The sequence below is a fragment of the Sphaeramia orbicularis genome, chromosome 16 (assembly GCF_902148855.1).
Source record: "Sphaeramia orbicularis chromosome 16, fSphaOr1.1, whole genome shotgun sequence".
Taxonomy (NCBI): Eukaryota; Metazoa; Chordata; class Actinopteri; order Kurtiformes; family Apogonidae; genus Sphaeramia; species Sphaeramia orbicularis.
The window spans coordinates 54,991,850-55,015,780 of NC_043972.1; the positions used below are offsets into that span (position 1 = coordinate 54,991,850).

The 23,931-nt window shown below is 41.2% G+C and overlaps 5 protein-coding genes across 5 annotated transcripts in view; 2 read left to right on the forward strand and 3 right to left on the reverse strand.

Moving 5' to 3' along the window:
• The window catches only part of LOC115435234 (NACHT, LRR and PYD domains-containing protein 5-like), a 753,056-nt gene that overhangs the window by 678,695 nt on the left and 50,430 nt on the right, over positions 1–23,931 (reverse strand).
• The window catches only part of LOC115436241 (NLR family CARD domain-containing protein 3-like), a 1,147,354-nt gene that overhangs the window by 441,470 nt on the left and 681,953 nt on the right, over positions 1–23,931 (forward strand). The window lies entirely within an intron of this gene.
• LOC115436299 (zinc finger protein 239-like) overlaps positions 1–23,931 on the reverse strand; it is a 210,295-nt gene that overhangs the window by 170,827 nt on the left and 15,537 nt on the right. The gene's annotated exons all lie outside the window — the stretch shown is intronic.
• The window catches only part of LOC115436302 (zinc finger protein 239-like), a 131,343-nt gene that overhangs the window by 104,618 nt on the left and 2,794 nt on the right, over positions 1–23,931 (forward strand). The gene's annotated exons all lie outside the window — the stretch shown is intronic.
• On the reverse strand, positions 14,031–22,300 carry LOC115436325 (zinc finger protein 883-like). Its single transcript, XM_030159170.1, has 3 exons — positions 22,037–22,300; positions 21,858–21,928; positions 14,031–16,661 (listed from the first exon to the last, which is right to left on the reverse strand). Exon 3 carries the CDS (start codon positions 16,579–16,581, stop codon positions 15,979–15,981), a length of 603 nt encoding a protein of 200 aa, XP_030015030.1. The 5' UTR covers positions 16,582–16,661; positions 21,858–21,928; positions 22,037–22,300; the 3' UTR covers positions 14,031–15,978.

Sequence of the window (23,931 nt, forward strand, 5' to 3'; positions counted from 1 at the left end):
CGGTGGACTTATGGGGGTTTCCTTTGGATTCGTGCCGATATGGGATTGACTTGCTTTTGCGCCGGCTGTGGATTCACGGACTTAAAATGACTTGAAAGCAGGGCCGCACTGAGACTCATTTTCAGCCCTGGAGCTTCATACCTCAGACCGGCCCACTTTAGATCACGACCAATTATTATTAAAATCATGCAATTCTAACCTTACATGTTATCTTCATCTTTCTCATTTGTGACTAGTGGTTCAGGGTTGTGCTGCCGAGCTGCTCCTCTGTCATCAGTAGACTCTGCTCTCCCTTTCACTCTTCCTCCAGTTTCTCTAGACTCACCTGCACCTGGATCACAATAAAAACTAGAAGCACTCGGAGAGCGCAGACCTCCGCCAAGGCTGATCAGTGGCCCCCCCCGTGGGCCCCCCCACCCCCGATCACCACCAAAATTTAATCATTTCTTCCTTATCCCATTTCCAACAAACCCTGAAAATTTCATCCAAATCTGTCCATAACTTTTTGAGTTATGTTGCACACTAACGGACAGACAAACAAACAAACAAACAAACAAACAAACAAACAGACAGACAAACAAACAAACCCTGGCAAAAACATAACCTCCTTGGCGGAGGTAAATATCTACAGACATTTGGACTTACTTCACCAATTACATTACATTACATTACATTAACAAAATATGCAGGCTTATTTGATATTACTTTATGCTATTGCTCTCAGTTGTGGGCATTGTGTATTTACTGTCTCACTTTTAATAATAAAAAATGAAAATAGGTCAGGACTATGGTTTGGGTATAGAAAGTGGTTTTACTGGAACTAATGCTTGTTCACACAGTCTGTTCCAACAGCTCACCTTTTCCTTCCATCCTGACAGGAGCAATCCCCTCATCACTACTGGCTCCTGGCTCTGCTTCTGACACTAAAGCACATTTTAAAAATGCTCAGAATTCTCAGCACAAATCTTCTATTTTGCAAAGCCTTGGTGTCAGTTTCATTCATGTAGTGCTGAATCCTGGAGCATCTCAGAGCACCTTTCATATTGAACAGGCCTACACCATACTCTTCATTGGAGCCTATTTATTCTAATAATCTTCCCTCTATGAGCAGTCCTACCTGCCCACTCTGGACTTGTGGGCTCATGGCTGGTGTCTGCTGCTGGATCTGCTTTCTGACTCTGAGGAGCTACAAGACAAAGTTTCCCAGTTATGTGGCGTCGCATCATACTATTATTTAAACTGCATAACGTTATGTTCCACGCCACAATGCCACACAATTCATTGACTGGATAATTAACTAACTTTAAAGGTGGTTTACCCGGTTCATCGTCCTCATTAGTTGTTTCCAACCATGAGGTCGTTTTTGTGAAAAAGTTGCAGATTTTGGCACATTTGGCTTCGTTTGCTTCCAGAGCTTTCCTCTTTTTAATTCTTACCTTCTCTGTGCCACCCTTGCTCTTTCTATTATCCATGTTTCAAACAGCAAATACAGCTGACCATCCACAGCCTACAGAGCACAGATGGTATATGCTCCACAGCTACAGTACTGAGTTACTAACCGTATGCAAGGACATGTTATGCCAGGTCATGGTGCCTCTGCAAAAAAACAGGAAGAAAACAAACAGTTTGCTAGTAGAGGGGGTGGGGCCCAGGAACAGCGGCTGCAGATTACGTGATCAACTCAGTGCTATGACTGAACACCAGCCCCCCCCAAAAAAATAAATAAATAAAATATTAAATACATATTTAAAGTGAACTCCGGACCCTCGAGGCCTAAATATTATACCGGCCCACCGGGAATTGTCCCGGTCCTCCTGATTAGTCAGTCTGGGCCTGCTTGAAAGACACTTGAAAGTGAACAAATTTTTGATAGATAGATAGATAGATAGATAGATAGATAGATAGATAGATAGATAGATAGATAGATAGATAGATAGATAGATAGATAGATAGATAGATAGATAGATAGATAGATAGATAGATAGATAGATAGATAGATAGATATTTTAATGGACATGAGATTAATAGGATTTATTGGTTTATTGCTGAAATGCGAACCAGTATAGATGGTTTTAAATTCTAGTATAATGGATACAATACACTCTGGGTTAAGAATGATTTGCTCATATTATGATGTGATATTCTTTTATGTATAACAATTGTTTATGACTTTCTATTGTTTTGTGCTATGAAGAATTGATGTTTGTATTTTATGAAGTAATTCTGCTTAGACATATGGCATAAATTGAGATAATTTTATGGTTGTTATAGTGATGATAAATATAAAAGAGGAAAAAACAAAAACAGACATTTCATATAGTTATTGACATGATAAAATCATGTCAAAGGGGGGAATTGAAATATTTTAATTTAGATGGTTGAATTCTTAAGTTCAATCAAATATTAGTCAGTATTAGTTAGGATTCCTTTGTTTCACTAGATTTCTTTGTTTCACTGGTCAGTAATGAAGTTCTTAGGATAGTACTGGGTCACATCTTGGTCAACAAACTAAACTGAAAGATTTATGATTACAGGACTTAGGGTTTATCTTAGGCACACTTCTAAATAAACATGTCCACATACGATCGTAAATTACAGGAGATAAGAGGTAAACACACTGTGAATATGGGGTTTTACATAGAGTTGAGGTATCACATCTGCTTGACTTCTGCTTGAGTCAGATGATACCAGTCCATGTTCTGTGACCCAGCCCACCTAGCACCAGGGGTCAGCCCATAGTTTGGAGATCTGTTTACAAGGATTGTAAAAGTGCTGTGCTTTGGAATGTAAAGATCGATTTCCTGCGTGGTGTGGATCGTCAGCGCTGAGTCATACTTTGTACTTTGTTTGTGGTCAGATAAGCCAAATTAAATTTATAAAAATGAGACCTATAAGAATCCGGATTTATTCTTGGAGCTTCCAACAAAAGAACATGTTAACAAGATCCACCACAGGACTGAAATGTGGAAATGGACTAAAAACACATATGTGATAAATGTTAGATTGAGTTGAAGAATCAACATAGAAGAGACTGGAGGTCAAAGAAGTGTTGACTGAATTGTTTTCATGTGGACTCAATGACACACACTGACTGAACCATGGACTTTCATTGGTTTGGTTTGAATTCATAGTATTTTCTGTTTGGTTGAATTGTTTATGTTTAGTTGGTGCTAATGAATCTAATGTTGGATTTGTAGATTCCAATCTTCTCCACAGTGACTTTGACTGTTTACTAATTGGATCTAAACTCAGTACTTCTGGTCATTGAATCAGATTCTTTATCTGATGGATAATAATAGTTTGTTTTGGTGGTTTCATCTGAGTTTGTTCCTCAGACAAACTTCTCATCCTGATGAACTCTGTTGTGTTTTGGATCTTCTTGGTTGTATTTGTATTCTTTGTCACACAGTGACAGTACAGATTGTAAATGTGCATAAAGACACTAGAGCTATGATATGCACTAAATAGTCTGGGACTGGACCTGAGGACTCACTGCTCAGGGTATGTGGGTCCATGTAGTACCAGTCCTGACCAATCAGCTATCAGCTCATCCTTCCACTAAACTGACTGTCTTCATGAACACTTTAGATGTTTAGAATGTGGAACCAGGTCCCTGTTTGGGTTCAGGCTGGTTTGAATCAATTTAATGAAATCACACTTACACTTCCTTGGACCTGGTTTCAACCATCGGACTCCAGCAGGATCCAACCTGAAAGGAGGAGGAGGGTCAGAGCAGCTGGAAATATGGACATTCCATCACTCTGATCCACTGAAGCTTTTCTGTTGACATCCACTAAATGGTTCCTTCTGAATCACTGACTGAGTCTGTTTGTCTTTGAACATGGGCTGGACCTTCATACAGGATGGATCCCAGCTCTGACAGATGGTTCCTGTCAGCTCTACCTGTTCTATCTGCCATTATCTGTGGATGCATCAGCTCAGTCCATACCTGACAGTGTCCAGTCTCCAGTGTGGATCCTCCACTAGATCAGACAGCTCCTGTCCTGAGTCTCCTGGATGGTTGTAGCTCAGGTCTAGCAGTCTGAGATGGGACGGATTGGACTTTAGGGCTGAGACCAGAGAAGAACATCCTTCCTCTGTGATCAGACATCCTGACAATCTGCAACACAAAACATCACATCCATCAACTGAGGATGGAGATCAGTGGAGTTGGAGTCATTGAACAGAGTCTGTGAATGCATGGGACTTCACCAACATGACTTCAATGTGTAAAGTCTATGAGTTACAGACTCTGAAAAAAGTTGAAGATCAGTAGAACTGGTCTGGAGTTCAACACAAACAACCACTGACAAGTTCAACCCATCCAACAACTGGAGACAAACATTGAAATGATGTGTTGTGTTCTTTGTTGAACCCTGACCTGAGAGTGTCCAGTCTGCATCCTGGACTCTTCAGTCCATCTGACAGGATCTTCACTCCTGAATCCTTCAGGTCATTGTTGCTCAGATCCAGAAGTGTCAGACTACAGGACTGGGATCTGAAAACTGAGGACAGAGCTTCACAGCTTCTCTCTGACAGGTCACAGCCACTGAGTCTGGACAAAAGAAAAGGCATGAGTATAAAGTTATTGATCAGGTTGAAATGATAGATCCATATTTGAGATGTTTGATCAAACTGTTTGTTCTCACAGAGCTTTGTTGGAGGCTTTGACCACTGGCAGCAGCCTCAGAAGAACCTCCTCTGAACCAGAGTATTCCTTCAGGTCAAACACATCCAGGTCTTTTTCTGATGACAGTAAGATGAAGGCCAGAGCTGACCACTGAGCAGGAGACAGTTGTTCTGTGGACAGACGTCCTGATCTCAGGTACTGTTGGATCTGATCCACCAGAGATCCATCCTCCAGTTCATTCAGACAGTGGAACAGGTTGATGCTTCTCTCTGCAGACACATTCTCACTGATCTTCTCCTTGATGTACTCAACAGTTTTCTGATTGGTCTTTGAGCTGCTTCTTGTTGGTTTCACCAGACTGTGTAGGAGACTCTGATTGGTCTGTAGTGACAGACCCAGGAGGAAGCGGAGGAACAGGTCCAGGTGTCCATTTGGACTCTGTAAGGCCTGGTCCACAGCGGTCTGGTAGAACTGGACAGAGGTGTCCCACAGTAGTTTAGACCAAACAGATGTTTGTTCTGACAGCAGATTGACTCCAGTGTTGATGAAGGTCTGATGGACATGAAGAGCAGCCAGAAACTCCTGGACACTCAGATGGATGAAGCAGAACCTCTTGTCCTGGTAAAGTCCTCTCTCCTCTTTGAAGACCTCTGTGAACACTCCTGAGTACACTGAGGCTGAGCTGATATCAATGCCACACTCTGTCAGGTCTGATTCATAGAAGATCAGGTTTCCTTTCTTCAGCTGCTCAAAGGCCAGTTTTCCCAGAGACTCAATCATCTCCATAGTCTCTGGACTCCAGTGTGGATCTGTCTCAGATCTTCCGTCATACTTAATGCTTCTGACTTTGGCTTGAACCACCAGGAAGTGGATGTACATCTCAGTCAGGGTCTTGGGCAGTTGTCTTCTCTCTGTGGTCTTCAACACGTCCTCCAGAACTGTAGCAGTGATCCAGCAGAAGACTGGGATGTGACACATGATGTGGACGCTTCGTGACGTCTTGATGTGGGAGATGATTGTGTTGGTCTGTTCTTCATCTGTGAACCTCTTCCTGAAGTACTCCTCCTTCTGTGGATCAGTGAACCCTCTGACCTCTGTCACCATGTCAATACACTGAGCAGGGATCTGATTGGCTGCTGCAGGTCGTGTGGTTATCCAGAGGCGAGCAGAGGGAAGCAGGTTCCCCCTGATGAGGTTCATCAGCAGCACATCCACTGAGGTGGACTCTGTAACATCAGTCAGGATCTGAGTGTTGTTGAAGTCCAGAGGAGGTCGACACTCATCCAGACCGTCCAAGATGAACACCACCTGGAGGTCTTCAAAGATCCAGATTCCTGCTTCTTTGGTTTCAGTGAAGAAGTGATGAACGAGTTCCACCAAGCTGAACTTCTTCTGTTTCAGCACATTCAGCTCTCTGAAGGTGAATGGAAATATGAAGTGGATGTCCTGGTTGGCTTTGTCTTCAGCCCAGTCCAGACTGAACTTCTGCGTGGAGACTGTTTTCCCGATGCCGGCCACACCCTTTGTCAGCACTGTTCTGATTGGTTGATCTCTGTCAAGTGGTGTTTTAAAGATGTCTTCACATGTGATGGTTGTTGGTGGTCTGTGTGGGTTCCTGGATGCTGTTTCAATCTGTCTGACCTCATGGTCCTGGTTGACCTCTGTAGCCCCTCCCTCTGTGATGTAGAGCTCTGTGTAGATCTGGTTCAGGAGGGTTTTGGGGTTTCCTGCTTTAGCGATGCCCTCAAACACACACTCAAACTTCTGCTGCAGGTTACGTTTCAGTTTCTGCTGAACTCCAGACCGACTTCCTGAATGCAGACCCAGATAAAACCATCAGTCTCACAGTAAATCCAAGTATTTTCATCTGTTCAATCTGTACAGAATGGTCTTACTGCGGTGCAGACGCTCAGCCAGCTCCTCCTGCTTCATCCTTCTCAGGAAGTTCAGTGTGATCTTCAGAAAAGCCTCTGAGCTCCTCCTCTGCTCATAAGCCTCATCACTCAAACTCTCTAAGCATTCTGGGTAATCTGTACTCAGCACCTGGCGGAACTTCTTCAGTTCATTCTTGACAAAAGTGCAGATGTTCTCCTCCAGCAGCTGGAACACAAAACATGATGAAAGACACAAAGTCCACCCATGGACCAAAGCTCAGGTCCATGTTGGACACAGTGATGTCCACTGGTCTGAAACCAGCAGCAGGACATGATTGGATAGAACAGATGGACCAGTAGATGTTGGACATGTACACACCTTAAATATGGAGTCCAGCTGAGTCTGATCCTGTAGACCAGTGGGAACCTCTGAGCTCTGCTGCTCCACTCTGTGGACCAATCATCAACAATGAGCTCACATTATGTCTGTCCACACTGACACCAACAGGTGGACACACCTGGACATCAACATGAGTCACATGACCCCCTGTAGTGGGAAAGGTGTCCTGGTCCTGCTGATCCCACTGACAATCAACATCTGAGTCTGTTTGGAGCTTCACACTCACTGGGTTTAGTTGATCTCATCAACATTTGGATTAAACCAACATCTCTGTCCTAACAATGTGTCTCCTCACCATCTGCACTCACAACATATGATACAAAGGTGTTCAATGGACCATGAATCAACCCTGGACTCTGATCCAGTATCATCCAGGACCAGGTCCCACTACAACAACAGGTATTCATTGATCGGGTTTAGTGGGATTCTCCTGCCAGTGTCTGAACCATAGACTGAAGAAAAAGACCATGGGACACCGACAGTTCAACAGGACTAACTTTAGGTTGGACATAGAACGCCAACTTAGGACTGACTGAGCTGAAAACCCTGTTGGTGGATCTGGACCAGATCTGAGGTTCACTTACTGAGTCTGTGAAACACGTCCTGTTTTAAAACATATTGGGAGAAACATGGAGTCATCACTCCTCATGGACACACAGCTGGGTCCAGGTCCAGGACTGTGAACATTGATGGTACAGTGGTTTTAGTGCTGAACTCTGACATTAAACTGTGGTCTTAGTGTGATTCATATCCTACTGCAGAAGAATCCAGTTTCATGTGTGGACATTAAAGGAGATGCTGTTCTCTGTCAAATGTTTTCTGACTCTGCTGTGACCTCTGACCTGACGTTCATATGTGAGGACTCAGGGTCCAGGTCTAAGATAAGAATGTGTTAAAGCTGAAACAGATCAGTGGACCCTCAGACCTAAACTCAGACTGAGCTCTATGAGTCATTTATCTGCACCTTGTATGTTCGTCCACCGAGGGTCACTCAGTGCTGTTCTGATACTGACGTTCACTTACTGAGACTCACAAACATGTCCTCTTTTAAAATACATCCCTCGTTCCATGGAGTCCTCACTCGTCATCGACACACAGCCAGGTCCAGGTCCAGGTCCAGGTCCAGGTCTGCTTCCAGGTCCGGATCCAGGATCTGGTCCTGGTCCTGTGGGGGGTCTGTGGGTGGTCTTCCAAGAAGGGGCTCCCTCCTCTCTGTCCTCACTCTGATCCATTCTGCTGAATCCGCATCAGAACACAAACCATCAGTCCAGACCTGAATCCACACTGATTCATCCTGTACATGATAAACAGCAGCTCAATCTACTTTTATTTTGAAAGGTTTGACAGGAAATGCTAGCTGTTGTGTCTGACTTTTCTCTGTAGACGACAACTGAGGAAGGCCATGAACACATTGAAGTTGGTTTATTTGACCCAAACAGCAGCTCTTTATCACCTGATCAGATTCTAGTTCATCAATAGTCACAGATAAAACTCACCTGTGGTCCAGCAGTTCAGAGATAAACCAGAGTCAGGGTTTTGGACCAAGACCTGCGTCCCACATCTCATATGGCAGTTGTTCTCAAATTCAGTCCTTGTGGCCCGGTATCCTGCATGTTTTAGATATTTCCCTCTTCCATCACACCTGGGTCAGTTAATGATCAGCTCTTCATCAGGCTCTGCAGAAGGCTGATAACAATATAATGGCTTCCAGGTGTGAAGAGAGAAATATCTAAAACATGCACCGGGCCACGAAGACTGGATTGAGAACCACTGTCATATGGTGTGTGTTTAATGTAGATGTGACCCAATAAAGGTGTTTGTGGGTGCTGTTTGTGGTGTGAGTGTGAGTTGAAGTGTAATGGCTAATACGTGTGTGTGTGTGTGTGTGTGTTTGTGTGTGTGTGTTGGTTCTGCTGTAGTTCTAGTGTCAGACCACTAGATGGCCTCCTGGAGCTGATGATGTGACCTGAAGGGAAGGAGAAGCACAGCTGATTCTCAAAGTCTAGGAGGAAAATCCAACAGAAATGTTGAAGGTGAACTGGTTCAGTCTACTGGTTTACAGTCTGACCAACACCATGTGATGATGGTTCCTCAGATTGCCATTAAAACATGAAGGACTAAACCAGTCCAGACCCGAGGTCACATGACCAGAGGAGGTGGTTGAATCACCTATAAATGAGAAACAGCAGGTTGTGATTCTGAACTGTGTTCACTGCTCATGTTCTCCGGTGGAAACCTGCCTAGAACCTTTAATGACACTAATGTTCTGTAGGTTTAAGTGTCTGGACTCAAACCTGAACATGTGGTTTATTTGGACACAACAGCTGATTGGTTTAAATTTGATGACTGAGGGTGACATCAGAGGTCAAAGGTCAGTGTGTTTGATCATCCAATAGGAGTTCTCATATCTGTGAAATAACCAGTGTTGGGAATAAAGTATTAATAATTTATCTACTACAGTAATAGATTATTTTTTACTGTAATGCAGTAGTGTAAGGCATTACTAATCAATTTTCAGTCATATTTCATTCGGAGCATGTTCAATAGCATTTGGCTTATAACACACTTTTCACCAATAATTTGATAGCTCAAATGAAAAAATCAGCACCTCCAAATCCAAAGCCATGGTTCACGACCAGAAAAAGGTGGTTTGCCCTCTCCAGGTTGGTGGAGAGTCGTTGCTGCAAGTGGAGGAGTTCAAGTATCTTGGGGTCTTGCTCACGAATGAGGGAAGGATGGAGTGTAAGATTGACAGGTGGATCGGTGCAGCGTCTGCAGTGATGTGGTCGTTGTATCGGTCTGTTCTGGAGAAGAAGGAGCTGAGCCGAAATGCGAAACTCTCAATTTACCGGTCAGTCAATGTTCCTACTCTCACCTATGGTCATGAGCTTTTGGTCATGACTGAAAGGACAAGATCCCGTATACAAGTGGTCGAAATGAGTTTCCTCCGTAGGGTGGCTGGGCGCACCCTTAGGGGTAGGGGGAGGAGCTCAGTTACCTGGGAGGAGCTCGGAGTAGAGCCGCTGCTCCTCCACATCGAGAGGGGCCAGCTGAGGTGGATCAGACATCTGTTTCGGATGCCTCCTGGACGCCTCCCTGGGGAGATGTTCCGGGCATGTCTTGCAGGGAGGAGACCTCGAGGAAGACCTAGGACATGCTGGAGAGACTATGTCTCTCGGCTGGCCTGGGAACACCTCAGGGTCCTTCCAGAAGAGCTACAGGAGGTGTGTGGGGAGAGGGAAGTCTGGGCATCCCTGCTGTTGCCCCTGCGACCAGGCCCCGGATAAGTGGAAGACAATGGATGGATGGATGGAAATAAAAAAAAAAACAAGCAACAAAACTAGCCAAACTGTGAGACCTTCAGGAATCAAACATGCCTCAGTAAAGTTCTATTTCCTGTTGGTGTTTAGCCAATGGGTGAAGACGTCAGAAGACAGTCCATTGGTCACATGGACGTATGCTCTTTATGAACCCTAACTGTGCTTTACAGAAGCTAGTTAGCATGACCCCTGTGATCAACAGTGACAAGGTCAGCTAACGTTTCTAGGACTAGTTAGAATTCTGTATCAATTATGGATTTATCTACCGGGGTCCTTGGTCCCACCCCCTGTTTGAACATAGAAAGCATTGGGAAAAAAATACAAGTGTTCCTGCTGGGATCGTAGACCATAGCGTTACCTACTGGACTATCCATCCACATGTACTTATTTGACTTTGGTGGGGTTAGGTTCTACTGCACATGCACCATTTATAATGAGAGTCTGTATGGAACTCCAAAGTAATCCAGGAGCCATGTAATGCATTACAGTTCTGACACAGTAACTGTGTAAGGTAAGAATGACTTTGAGATAACAGTAACTGTAATCTGTAATGAATTACAGTTTGGAAGGAACTTACACAACATTGGAAATACCATTTTAGAGGAACAGGAACCCAGCACCAGGACACGGTCTGTAAAATCCCAGAGTTCCCTCAGTCTGCAGGAGGAAATGGACCTGTGAAAAGGGTCCATAAAGGGTTCAACGTGTCTGAGAGGAAGATGAGGGTAGATTTGATTCTTCATTGCTTTAACCAAAAAAACCCTTTACAATCAAAGAAAAAAAGTGTTTGAATGCAAAAAATATTTGAAATCCAGAAAATGGCATTTGTACACTTATTTTTCTTTGACTGAAAAGATTTTTTGATTCAAGTGAGTTATTTTTGGATTAAACATTATTTTTTGAGTGAAGTCATCTTTTTTGAATTTGGGCCATATCAGGGGTAGGATATTTGTGTCTTTATTATTCAATCCCCAAAAATATCACTTCAATCAAAAAAATATTTGAAATAAAAAAATTTTCACATCAATAAAAAAAACATTTTCAATAAAAAAAAGTGTGAAGTGAAAAAAGTTTTTTTTTTATTGAAACATTATGACACAAACATCGCACAGTGGGCAGATGCTTCCTCATTAGTCAGACATTTTTGAATGACAAGTGTCTACATCGTCATAGGAATGTCTGTGTAGGACAAGGAAGTTCTCGTTTGTCAAAGTCCAGGTATGTGGTGTAAATCAGTCTTCCGTCTCCATTCTGTCGATCCGCACAAACCCTTCAATTGACAGCATTTCTATTCACAGACAACATTAGATCCCTTTTCAAATGTACACTGAGGGGAAACGATGCGGCTTTGTGGGATGTAGATAACATCAACAGTGACCTGAACCCAGACCTGAACCCTCTGTGAAGGCCATGACTGTTGGACTGGCTTCAGGACGACCTTTGACCCCAAGTCCATCCACCAACAGTGTGTTGTTTAGTATCAGTTGACTGTGCTTTGTGAGACCACTTCAACAACATGTGGGAGAAAATCCATGTTGTGTGTTGAACATGTGTTTGATGTGTTCTGTTCAGGTTCTACTGCACAAGGTTCTGCTCTGTCAGCGTCATTTTAACAACAAACATTTGAGTTTGTGACAGACTCACTGTGTTTATGACGCTGTGATGGAAATGTCCCAATGGTCCAGTGAAACTCACTCCTGTTCTGGACGACTTCAGCTCACATGATTGTCCCAGTCAGACATCAGAGGGTATTTCCTGAATCTGCAAAGACAAATGGAGCCGATGGAACATCATCCAATGGTTAAACTCCAACCAAAACCAGTTTGAAGAAGTGGCTCCAGGCAGAACAAACCCCACCCCTCACAGATATTGTATCTTATTTTGGCATCGATCCAGCTGATGTCATTGTGTTTATGCATTTGCTGATGTCAGTATATCAACTGCCTCTATATATGAGCCAACTCTGAAGGAAATTGAAACAAAATGGATGTTTTTATAGACATGCGAAATTTTGCTCATTATAAGTATATTGGAAGAAAAAGGATTTTTAAAAAGTCATAAAAAATTTTAAGTTTGACCTTACTTTTCACAAAATGTAATCAGATATATTGTGGGTCACTGGCAATCTATAAACACAATTTGGTCTGAATTCAACCAATAGTTTTGTTGCTTAACTGTTAAGAAACAAAGAAAGAAACAAGCAAGCCAAACCAAAAATAATACCCCTTCCCTCCCCTTTGGGGGATGGGGTAACAAGTGGTGCCAGGCACAACAAACCCTGCCCTTCGCACCTATTGTAGCTTATTTTGGCATTGATCCACTCTTTCATCCATATTTACTGTCTGTTAAATATAAAAATCATATTCAAATGACAGAAACAGCTGCATATGAGAAGATGCTGGGGAAACTGAGCAGAACAAGTGACACAATTATCGAACACTGGGGTGGTTTCAGTAAATATATATCTGGGGAATTTGACCCAACCCTGTTCAGATTAATCCCCTTCAGGTGGGCGGGGTAACCAGTAATAAGCAAACACTAAACTGGTGAAAGTTTATGGAGAACGAATCAAATACCACAAAGATGAGACTGAAATAAGAGAAAGAATAGAAAACTGACCTGTGGAAGGCTGATGGAAGAGTCTAACTGTTGGTGTGTCTCAGGTGAACTGTGTCCTGGAATGAAACAGAACCTCACCTGGTCCAACAGGTTCCATCAGTGCCAGTGGGAGGAGCTTAGTTGGAATGTCTGTCAGATATGTCCTGATGTTAATCTCAGTCTGAGTAGGCATTCTGGAATGTCAGCAGATGTAGATGCATAACATACAGAGTTGAGATACTGTTTCTCTCTCACCTTGTTTCATGTCATGCATTTAAAAAGAGGTTAAAAAATAGAATTACAATAAATAAACAGTATAAACAATAAACAATAAACTATAACAGGATCTAAAGTGTCCATGTCAGTGTGTTTCCAGTAGCAGCAGTAGTGCAGTCCAGTCCTGGTTCTGAGGTGAGATGGTGCATCATGGAACCAAACAGCAGCAGATATGACAGTAGAGACATGTTTAAAGTGCAGAAGACAGTCAGCAGCTGATGGACAACACCACAGGATCTAAGTCTACTGAGTCTGATGTGGAAACAACGGATGAGGTGAAGTCTGGGTGTGAATGTGGGGGTGGGTTACAGTCTGGACGGCAGAGGGGGGAGGAAGTGGACATGGTTCAGTGTCCTGATGGATGAAGGTGTTCTGCAGTCTGGTGAACCAGGCTCGGAGACTCTGGGACCTTTTCCCTGAAGGCAGGATGCTGAAGAGGGAGTGGGAGGAGTCTGTGGGTGGGGCGGGTGTGAAATATGTCTGTGAGGGAGGGAGGAGGGACACCCATGATGTTACTGTCTGTGTTCACTATGTGCTGTAGTGTCTTTGGGCAGGAGGCGGAGCAGCCTCTGTACCACACACGATGGGGGAGGGGCTTGTGCTCTCCTCAGTTTGTGGAGGAAGTAGAGTGGTTTTCTCTTTTTTTTCCACTTAAGTTTTTATTTAAATTTTATAAACACATTGTCACCAAATACAACAAAGAAAAAAAACAATCCTTCCTTGGGTTGTAACAGTGCATTCACATTATTCAGTCCTTCCATTCTGGGTTCTGTAATCAGTCCATTTATTCCATTTCTTGTCCATTTGTGCTTCTTCTAGTTGCAGTTTGTCAGTTATTTTTTCCATTGTATACATTCCTTCAATAATTGTAATCCGTTGGTCTTTTGTTGGTGGTTCTATCTTTCCTCAGTTCCTTGTAATAACTTTTTTACAAACCACTAAAAGTATATGAACCAAGTATATGTGGTTTCCCATTACACTTTCATCAGACAAGTTCCACAAACACAGTCCATCACAGCACACTGGAATCTCATCCCCCATTATTTGTTGTAACACTCCACACACCATCTCCCAAAACACATTTATTTGATCATATTTACAAAAGACATGTATGCAATTTATGATTTATCACTATGTTGAAATCTCCTCCACAAATTAATATGCCTTCAGTTTCTATTGTTGTTATATTGAAAACAAATCAAAAGATTGGTTTATTTTCCAGTTCTCCCTTCACAATGACATATCTTCCCTCTTTATCTGGGATTTCTTTTTCACAGAGAAATTCCGTGAATTGGATATTAATATTATGACTCCTCTTCTATTTCCTTGTTTATACAAACTGTCATATGAATTCCTACAGCTACATTTTTTTTAGTTTTTCATGTTCTGACTTAGATAGGTGGGTCTCTTGTAGAAATATGATTTGAACCCTCTCTTTTTTCAGTTTTGTCATGACTTTTCCTTTCTTTAGAGGTGAATTCAACCCATTTATATTTAGTGACAATATTTTCAGACTGTTATATACCATTATATTGAGTTATTGCATGTGCATGTTCACCCAAGCAACTTGAAACAAAGCAAATGTGAAACATTTTATGAACAATATGAACAACATTGAACTTCCATATTGGGGTACTCACCCTGTCCCTGTTGGAGGGTGGACAGGGAATCCTAATCTCACAAGGGCCCATCCCTAGACCATGTTATATATCCAGTTTGTCGATCTGTCCTCTGTCTAGAAGTGTCCAACATTTTTAAACTTGTTCCTTTCTCTGTCGGTTAGTAATGAATTAAATAATTATAGTTTAAGCCACAGAATGCTAGTAATCTCCCATAGTGATGTATAACTTTTTGTTTCTATGTAAATGGAGCCTGTTTAATACCAAATATTGCTCTCTACTGTATCCCAGTCATTATATTTTTACCACTTCACATTTATGTTATTTATTGAATCCTTACCCTGGTCAGATTTTTCAATAAGAGCGTTTTGTACATTTCTCTCGGTCTCTATTGTATTATTTTTTCTTCCACTTTTAGGTTCTTTTGTAACACCTTTGTCAGGATCATTTCTTTGATTTCAAACTGCAGAAAGTTGACTACTACTGATCTCAGAGGCACATCTGTGCTCTGCTTTTGTGGAGGGCTTCTGCGGGTGCGCTGTATTTGCAGGTGTTTCCTCAGCAATCTCCAGTTCTGTTCTTAGGAGTTGATCATAGAGTTTCCTTCTGTTTTTTTCTGGAAGACTGAAGATGTGGATATTATTTCTCAGTGACCTTGTTTCCTGGTCCATTTTTTTTTTCATTTTTTGCATATGTTGGGTCTGGTTTAGTAGTTTCAGCAGTGCTTCGTTTCCATCAGTATTTCGCTCCTCCAGCTCAGTTATGCGGCCCTCGGCTTCAGCTAACTTAGGCTTTTGCTTTTGTAGCTTTGTTATTTTTTTCAGAGTTTGTGGTAAATATCTTCCCTAAGCAAAGTCAGTTCTTTTTTCATTTGTACTTATATTGTTCTTAAATTCTTGCAGCTCCTCTCTGATGTTTTGGTGGAAGTCTTTTATGTCTCTGCTGATGCTTGCTAGCCCCGCTTGGAGGATCTCGATGTGGTCTCCAGGTTCAGCCTCATTGCGTTCAGGTAGTGTCGACATTGCAGCCTGTTCTTGAGTTGATTTCTTGATTCTGTGGCTTTCGCATTGATTATTTCTAGTCATTACAAGGTATAAAATGTTTGTATATCAAGTCAATCAATTTTAGTGGGGCTATTTTAACTGACATGTAGGAGCTCAAAACTATGTGGCTACTCTCTTCAAAATTTTACCAGAAGTCCATGTAGGTGGTCTTTAAGCATACATATGAGGGTGAAAGTCCTCCCACACTGGTCACAGTTTTATGGTCTTTCTCCAGTGTGGCTTTGTTGATGGCGTTTTAGGTGATCTGCTGTGCTGAAAGTCTTTTGACAATGCTCACAGCCATATGGTTTTTCTCCTCTGTGGATGCGCAGGTGGGTCTTAAGCCCATCTTTTTTGGTGAAAGTCTTCCCACACTGGTCACAGTAGTATGGCCTTTCTCCAGTGTGGATGCGTTGGTGGATTTTTAAGTAATCTGCTGTGATGAAAGCATTTCCACAATGGTCACAGCCATATGGCCTTTCTCCAGTGTGGATACGCTGGTGTCTCTTAAGCCCAGCCATTTGGGTGAAAGTCTTCCCACACTGATCACAGCCATATGGTCTTTCTCCAGTGTGAAGCCGCTGGTGTCCCTTAAGCCCAACCATTTGGGTGAAAGTCTTCCCACACTGATCACAGTCATATGGTCTTTCTCCAGTGTGGATGCGTTGGTGAACTTTTAAGTCATATGCTGTGGTGAAAGCCTTCCCACACTGGTCACACTCATATGGTCTTTCTCCAGTGTGGATATGTTGGTGTCTTTTAAGCCCACTCATTCTGCTGAAAGTCTTCCCACAATGGTCACAGGTGGGCTTTCCATCCATGTTTGCTGGAATCAGGTGATCTTTGTCTTTGTCCAAATACAACTTTTAAGTTTCACTTAAAATCCACCTTTGTCTTCTTTCTACATCAAAACACAAACACCAGAAGAGGTGGTTACTGAAATGCAATGAAATGTAACAGAACAAACATCTCTTTCAAACCAGATTAAGCAGAAAGACAAAACTGATTAGTTAGGTAACTGACAGAACATTTTCAAGCCAACCAGTATTTGATGGATTCTCCTTAAGAGATGTGTTTCCTGTATGAGACCAAAAAGTAACAAATAACAGAAATATTGAAAGATGTTGATAAATATTCAGTTAACTTCTGGGTCATACCAAATCGGATATCAAATGCCACATTTCCAGTACGTGAAACCAGCTTAACTTGGCTCGGCTCGACTCGACTCGGGTACCAGGTCCCATTCCTGGAGACCGTTTCCATTACAGGATACTACCGACGTTACAGTACCTGGATGTCATAGCAACGCGGCTACTTCTGTGTCGTCTGCTCGGAGATGCTGAAAAAACTCACTCGTTGCATGTTGTATCGTCAAGCTCATGCTGAATTTTTACATCTGAACCTCCTCGACAAACCATGGTGTAGTTTTGTGGGCTGTCATGTGGATTAACCTGCCACTATATTTACTGTAAACTTCCGCATCTGTTTTTGTAAAACGGCGGGTCACAGAGACAACTCCCTGACCAATCAGTGGTCTGCAGTGTGTACACATCACGTTTTAGTATCTGGTCCCCAGTCCTGGAACCTCGGCAGAGGCGATACCAAAAAACTAGTACTGGGTACCAGATTCCAGGTCATTTTTGATAATGGAAACGCAAAAAGGCCGAGTCGAGCCAATACCACGTAGTGGAAACGCGACAAAAGATGTCAACATGAAACCCAACATTTGGTCCACTTGCTTATTTCCAATTTTTAATTTGTGCACATAATGAAAAGAATGAAAAATAACTTTTTTTTTTTTTTTTTTTATTTGTACATGGATAATGAAATAAGGAGTAATTTTTTCGTTTTCCGATTGTGGATTATCATTTTAATATGAAAATAACAAATGATACACAGATTGTAGTGTACTGCTTTTTAATGCAATGGTTTAAATAGGGTCAGAGCTTCAAAAAGACTCATTTTGCCATCACTACACACACACACACACTCTTTCTCAAATTACGGGGGGGGGGGGGGGGGGTTGTTCTTTGTTTTCATTTTCTTATTTTTTATTTTTAAGACAGAACATGAGAAATAGTCACGTTACCAGTACTATTATTTATTATTATTATTTGTAATAGTAGTACTCTTTTTTTTTTTTTGCCTACCAGTGGCTCCTCCTCCAGCAGTTGGTGCTCTACTAATCCACCTATATGGCCAATGGCCGGACCCGGCCCTGTTCTCCAGAATATGATCATGGATCAGACAGGCTTTGTTGGTTTGGGACTGTGCGTTGAAAAGCTCCATTTTTATTTTGGGTTTAGCAGAGATCCCCTGAAGTGGTCCAAACAGGCTGGAATCTGCTCCACATTTTCTATCCAGCTTGGAACGGGCCAGTCTTACGATATTTCCAGCGGTACAACTCCCTACAGCAGCTGCACACTGATGACGCTTACGAGCTGTGACAGAGACCTGCAGACCAGAGGGATGTACTGGAGTCGGAGCAGCTGCACAACTCTAACTGAGAATGATCAAATCAAACTTGCATCCTAACAACCTCAACTAGATCGAGAAGCATAACCCTGAGGTCTAAATGGACTGAAGAAGGGGGAAAAAAATCAGCATATTTCTATAGACTACAAAAGAAATGTCAAGAATAAAACTCCATCAGAAGTCTGATGATAAATGAACAGGAGTGCACAGATCCAGCACTAATAACCAAAGAAATCAATGCATTCTACCAAAATTTATACAACTCATCCTACTCTGAATATGACGCTGATGCCTTTCTAGATCAAATTAAAGATTTCACCTCTCAAACTGACAGTGACCTTAGAGATAAGTGCGACAAAGACTTTACAGTCAAAGAATCAGACAAAGCTGGTCTGGTCCCTGGGCTGTGGCTGTGTTGCTGGGGGTCATGTGGGGGGTGGATGGTGTGCTCCCCTCCTCAGGCTCTGTGTGCTAGGCTCCACCCCCATAGCCATATTAATTTAAATTAATTCATGTAAATTCAAAATGATAGTAATTGATATAAACACATTGTTATAAATATTAAATTATTTAACCTATTGTTGTATTGTGACTGCCTCCCACTGCCACAATAACACCAGCAAATTAGACTATTGGTATTATTATTATTATATATTTTTGTGTTGTTGTTATTATCACTAACATTAGTACAATAATTATTATTTTGCCTCTCACCTCCCCACACACACACTTTCATTCACACTCCCCTCTTCCCCTTTTCCTTATCGACCCTAATTAAACTATATTGTTTAGTTGTTTATATTTATTATCTTTTTCATTGTAACATAATGTTGTCATTGCTGTTGTTTGTCATTACTTCGTTGTTGTTTTTTATGTTTGTTTTTCCTTTTGTTTATGTGTTGTTGTTGTTTTTCTGTCCACTATGCCTTGTTAACTGTATCACTAATAAAAAAAAGAAAAAAAGAAAAAAAGAAAAAAGAAAAAAAAGAAAGCTGTCATGCACGTGAAACTAGATAAATGTCCTGGGCTGGACAGACTAACTTCAAACTTTCACAAACACTTTTGGACTTCACACAGAAATATTCTTTTTTGGGTCTTTAACAAAGCTATATCTAATCTGTTGTTGCCAACTACCATGAAACAAGGCATCATCACACTCATTCCAAAACCAGGAAAAGATTAAAAAAAAAAAAAAAATTCTTAGACAACTCTTGTCCAGTCACACTTCTAAACAATGATTCTAAAATACTAACCTACATTTACACTAACAGATTAAAAGGAGCCATGTAATTAGTGAAAGTCAATCTGGCTTTATGAACAACAGATCCATACATAACAATATCAGGTTAGTTCAGGACTTTTGAGGGTGAAGGATTTCTTCTGTAACTTGACTTCTACAAGGCCTTTGACTCATTAGAACACCAATTTCTGTTTAAAGTTTGATATCTGTTTGGCTTTGGTCCAAAATTCTGTAACATTATCAACTGTTTTTATAATAACACAACCAGCTCAGTAGGACTCTGTCAGGGCACCTCCCCTCATTTCACCATTAACAGAGGAGTCTAACAAGGATGCAACATCTGTCCCTTTTTATTCATCCTAGCAGTAGAAACATTAGCAATATTTATTAAAAACTCTAATTTGAACAAACTGAATGTTTTTGATGAACAGATAGTCATTAGACAACTGACTGGTGACACAATAATCTTCTTAAAAGACAAAGAATCAATCCCCAAAGTCTGTGAAGTAATCACTAGCTTCTCGAAAGCATCAGGATTGAATCTTAATCGCGTTAAGTGTGAGTTAATGGCCATATATGACAGCAATCTAACAGATGTTTTTAACATTCCTATTAAAACCTCTGTAAAATATCTTGGAATACATGTTACCAAACATACACAGACTAGTGAAAAGCTAAATATTAAAAAAAAAAAAAAAAAAAAAATCAAGAATGTAAATCCAAATGAAATGTGTGGCTGACAGTTTATTTAACTAAAATGGAACCCTTAGCTCAATGTATTTTATTTGCATACTCACTGGCAACACCTAACAAACTCATAAAAGCTATAAACCAAATGAATTTCAATTTTATCTGGAAAAACCGAACCCACTAAATAAAGAAATCTGAGATAATTAAAGATTATAAAGATGAAGAATTACAAGCCATTGACTTTGAACGTTCAAACGCAGTGTTACAAATAAAATGGCTTAAATCCTTCCTTTTAAACAGAAATAGCATTTGGTATTGTCTCCCCACAGGTCTTTTTAAAAATTAGGAGGAAAAGATTTAATCCTTAGATGTGACTCAGATTGAATGATGACCAGTCAAATTATCCTCATTTCATAAACAAGTGTTATTGTGTCAGAAACTAATTCACACACACAACTTCAGTCCACATCGTACCCCCGTTTGGATCAATAGATATGTGTTGTGCAACAGCAGATCTCTCTTCCCGCAACATTGGATGGAAAAAAATATTTGGTCGATCACTCGTCTACTTGACGACCGAGGGAACTGGCTATCTCATACAAACTTCTGTTTGAAATATGATATAACTTGTACACAAACGGAATCTAACAAAGTGAAGAGAGCAATCCCAACATCAGTCCAGTCGCTGGTCCAAAACACAGAAAGAGAATTTTATGGGACAGATTTACCGACACTCAAATTCAACAATAATGACCTTTTGGCTCAGAGAAAATTGAACAAAGTGTTATGCCTGTTTCTGATTGAAACTCTCTACCCAATACGATCAAATAAAAACTCCATTATCCAGCTGTTTTTCAGAATCCGACATCAAGAAAATTCAAACTATATACATCAAATATCCAGTTTGCCCCAAGGCAAAAGAAGTCCACTTCAACATTTAAACAACATTTATCCATCCAGTGAACTGCTGAGATAGAGATTTGGCATTGATCACAACAACTATAGTTTCTGTGAACAACATATTGAAACTACCACTCATCTTTTTTTTTTTTTTTTTTTTGACTGTTTGTACACAACAGTTTTCTGGAAAGATTTTCAAGACTGGATGTCATCAGAGTTGTTCTGTCTGTTCCTCTTACCAGGGAAGAGATTACCTTTGGTCTCATTTTGAAGGACAATATATGTGACCTGATTTTGAACAACCTATTACTGTTGGCTAAATATTTCATTCACAGCTCCCAATGGAGAAAGACAAAGCCCCTTTTTTCTGTCTTCTAGAAGGACCTGACAGACAATCACCTCAGCTCTGTAAGACTGATGAACAAATGCAGCAGTTCTGCTCAAAGCACAGAATGATCTGAATATCTTCAATGACCTCTGACCTCACACACTCAGGGATGCCCATGTCTTTACATACACTTTATTTGCCTTTTTTTGTTTGTATGTTCATTTTGTTTTTCACCTATTTATTTATTTATTTATTTTTAATCTTTGTAATATTTACCTCGGAACTATCTCTACCTTTTGATACTCTGTGTGCCTTGTTGTATACTACATTTCATGTTCTAACTAAATGTGTAATTTGGTATGTACATTTCATGAACATAAATAAATAAGTAAAAGACTAAAGCTGAAACCCACATCTATTTTGTTTTGTTTTGTTTTACTGAAAACAGAACACAGTGCACTCACCAGAATGGGATGTTGGATAGAACTTTGCTCATGGACGTTAGTGCAGCTCACACAGCCCGAATTTACATCCACTGTAACAGGAGACATGGGAATAAAAATCAGGATGAACATTTAACTTTACTAAACAGCATGTTGAGCATGTTGAAGCAGCGCGAGGACTGAAAGCCATTCAAACTCACGTGACCGTCTCCGCTTCACTGCACGAGAGTTAGGAGCTCCGGTACCGACTAACTACAGCGGAGAGCACCGAGATATCCAGGAGGAAAAAGACTTGGGTAGATTTGAGCTCAAACTGCTCCTAAGTATCAAAAGATGAGAATCTGTGTCCAAACCCACCGACTAACATCGAGTAGAATGAAGTTGGATGAACCCGCTTCACGGCTTGTCTCTGGCTCTAACAGCAAAAACAAAGGAGGAACAAACGGTCAGGCACTTCCGGGAATGACAGCAAGCTGCATTCTGATTGGGTGATCACATCAATACAGCCTTCTGATTGGTCCATGTAAAGTATAGCATGTCTCAATAACTGAACGAATTAATGTTATTTAACGAATTATTCTGTTATATCAATTTTGCTTTTTAAACAATGCCCCTAGTATTATTCAAAAATGCTAAGGGTATTGTTTAAAAAGCAAAACTGAACAGAAACATTTCCCGCGGTACAAGTCCCTACAGCAGCAGCGCACTGATGACGTCTTCGAGCTGCGACGCACAGACCTGCAGACCAGAGGGATGGAATGGAGTTGGAGCCGGCAGGTTGAGTGGAAATAAAGTTTCTCCGTGACCCTCTGTGGATATAAGGAGGTCTGCGTAGGTGCCCGTATTGTTTTCAGGTGGATCTACATGATGGAATGGAGCGAGTGTTGAGTTTGAGCAGCTGTGAGACGGAGGAGTTGAACATGGAGCAGCATTAGTCCGGAGATAGCCCCAGGCAGCAGAGCCACAACCAGGAGGAGGAGAGTCCCACGGCAGAGTGAAGAAGTGTTCCACAGTCCGACTGGATAGGACAGCACAGGGAAAACTGTGGAGGGAGGGAGTGAGTGGGAAACCGGCAAAGGAGAAGAGAAACACAGACAGCAGGTTAGAAATAGAACAGGTAACTCTAGTGCAGTGAAGAGGAGACGGTCACGTGAGTTTGGATGGATTTCCTTTTCAGTCCTCGCGCTGCTTGAACATGCTCCGGTTGTTTAGTAAAGTTAAATGTTCATCCTGTTTTTTATTCCCATGTCTCCTGTTACAGTGGATGGAAATTCGGGCTGTGTGAGCTGCACTAACGTCCATGAGCAAAGTTCTATCCAACATCCCATTCTGGTGAGTGCACTGTGTTCTGTTTTCAATAAAAGCTCAAAAATAGCCGTGGGTTTCAGCTTTAGCCTTTGAATCACCGTGGCTGCTGCCTTCCATACACACAACAACAAAAGCACCTCCTGATTCTACCATACCGTGGTAAGGGTAATGTTCGACTGCCCTCTGGTGGTGAAACTGAATTGGTGCAAATCACTCCTATCAACACATGCGTCTGTCTGTAGATGAAAACTGAATAATACCAACACAAGGCAATCACAGATTGTACTCTAGCATCTAAACTGACCTCATTATCAGATGTTTACACATGAACCACTTTGAACATTCAACTCTCCTCACCCCAAACTGTTCCCACAAAGTTAGGAGCATGGAATTGTTCTCTTGGTATACTGAAGCAAGAGATTTTGGAAAATTCCAGATTGGGATTTTATTTTTGAGCAATATCGTGAAGCTGTACATGGATGAACAGCAAACTGAAGTAGAACTATTAAAAAGTAGAACAGCTGGTGTTAGAATAATTACCAATAACTAGAACAAATGTACATAAGTGTTAATACTACAAATACAGGTATTAACAGTGGATATACTACTACTACTACAACTACTACTACTACTACAAATACAAGTATTAACAGTGGATATACTACTACTACTACTACTACTACAAATACAAGTATTAACAGTGGATATACTACTACTACAAATACAAATATTAACAGTGCATATACTACTACTACAAATACAAGTATTAACAGTGGATATACTACTA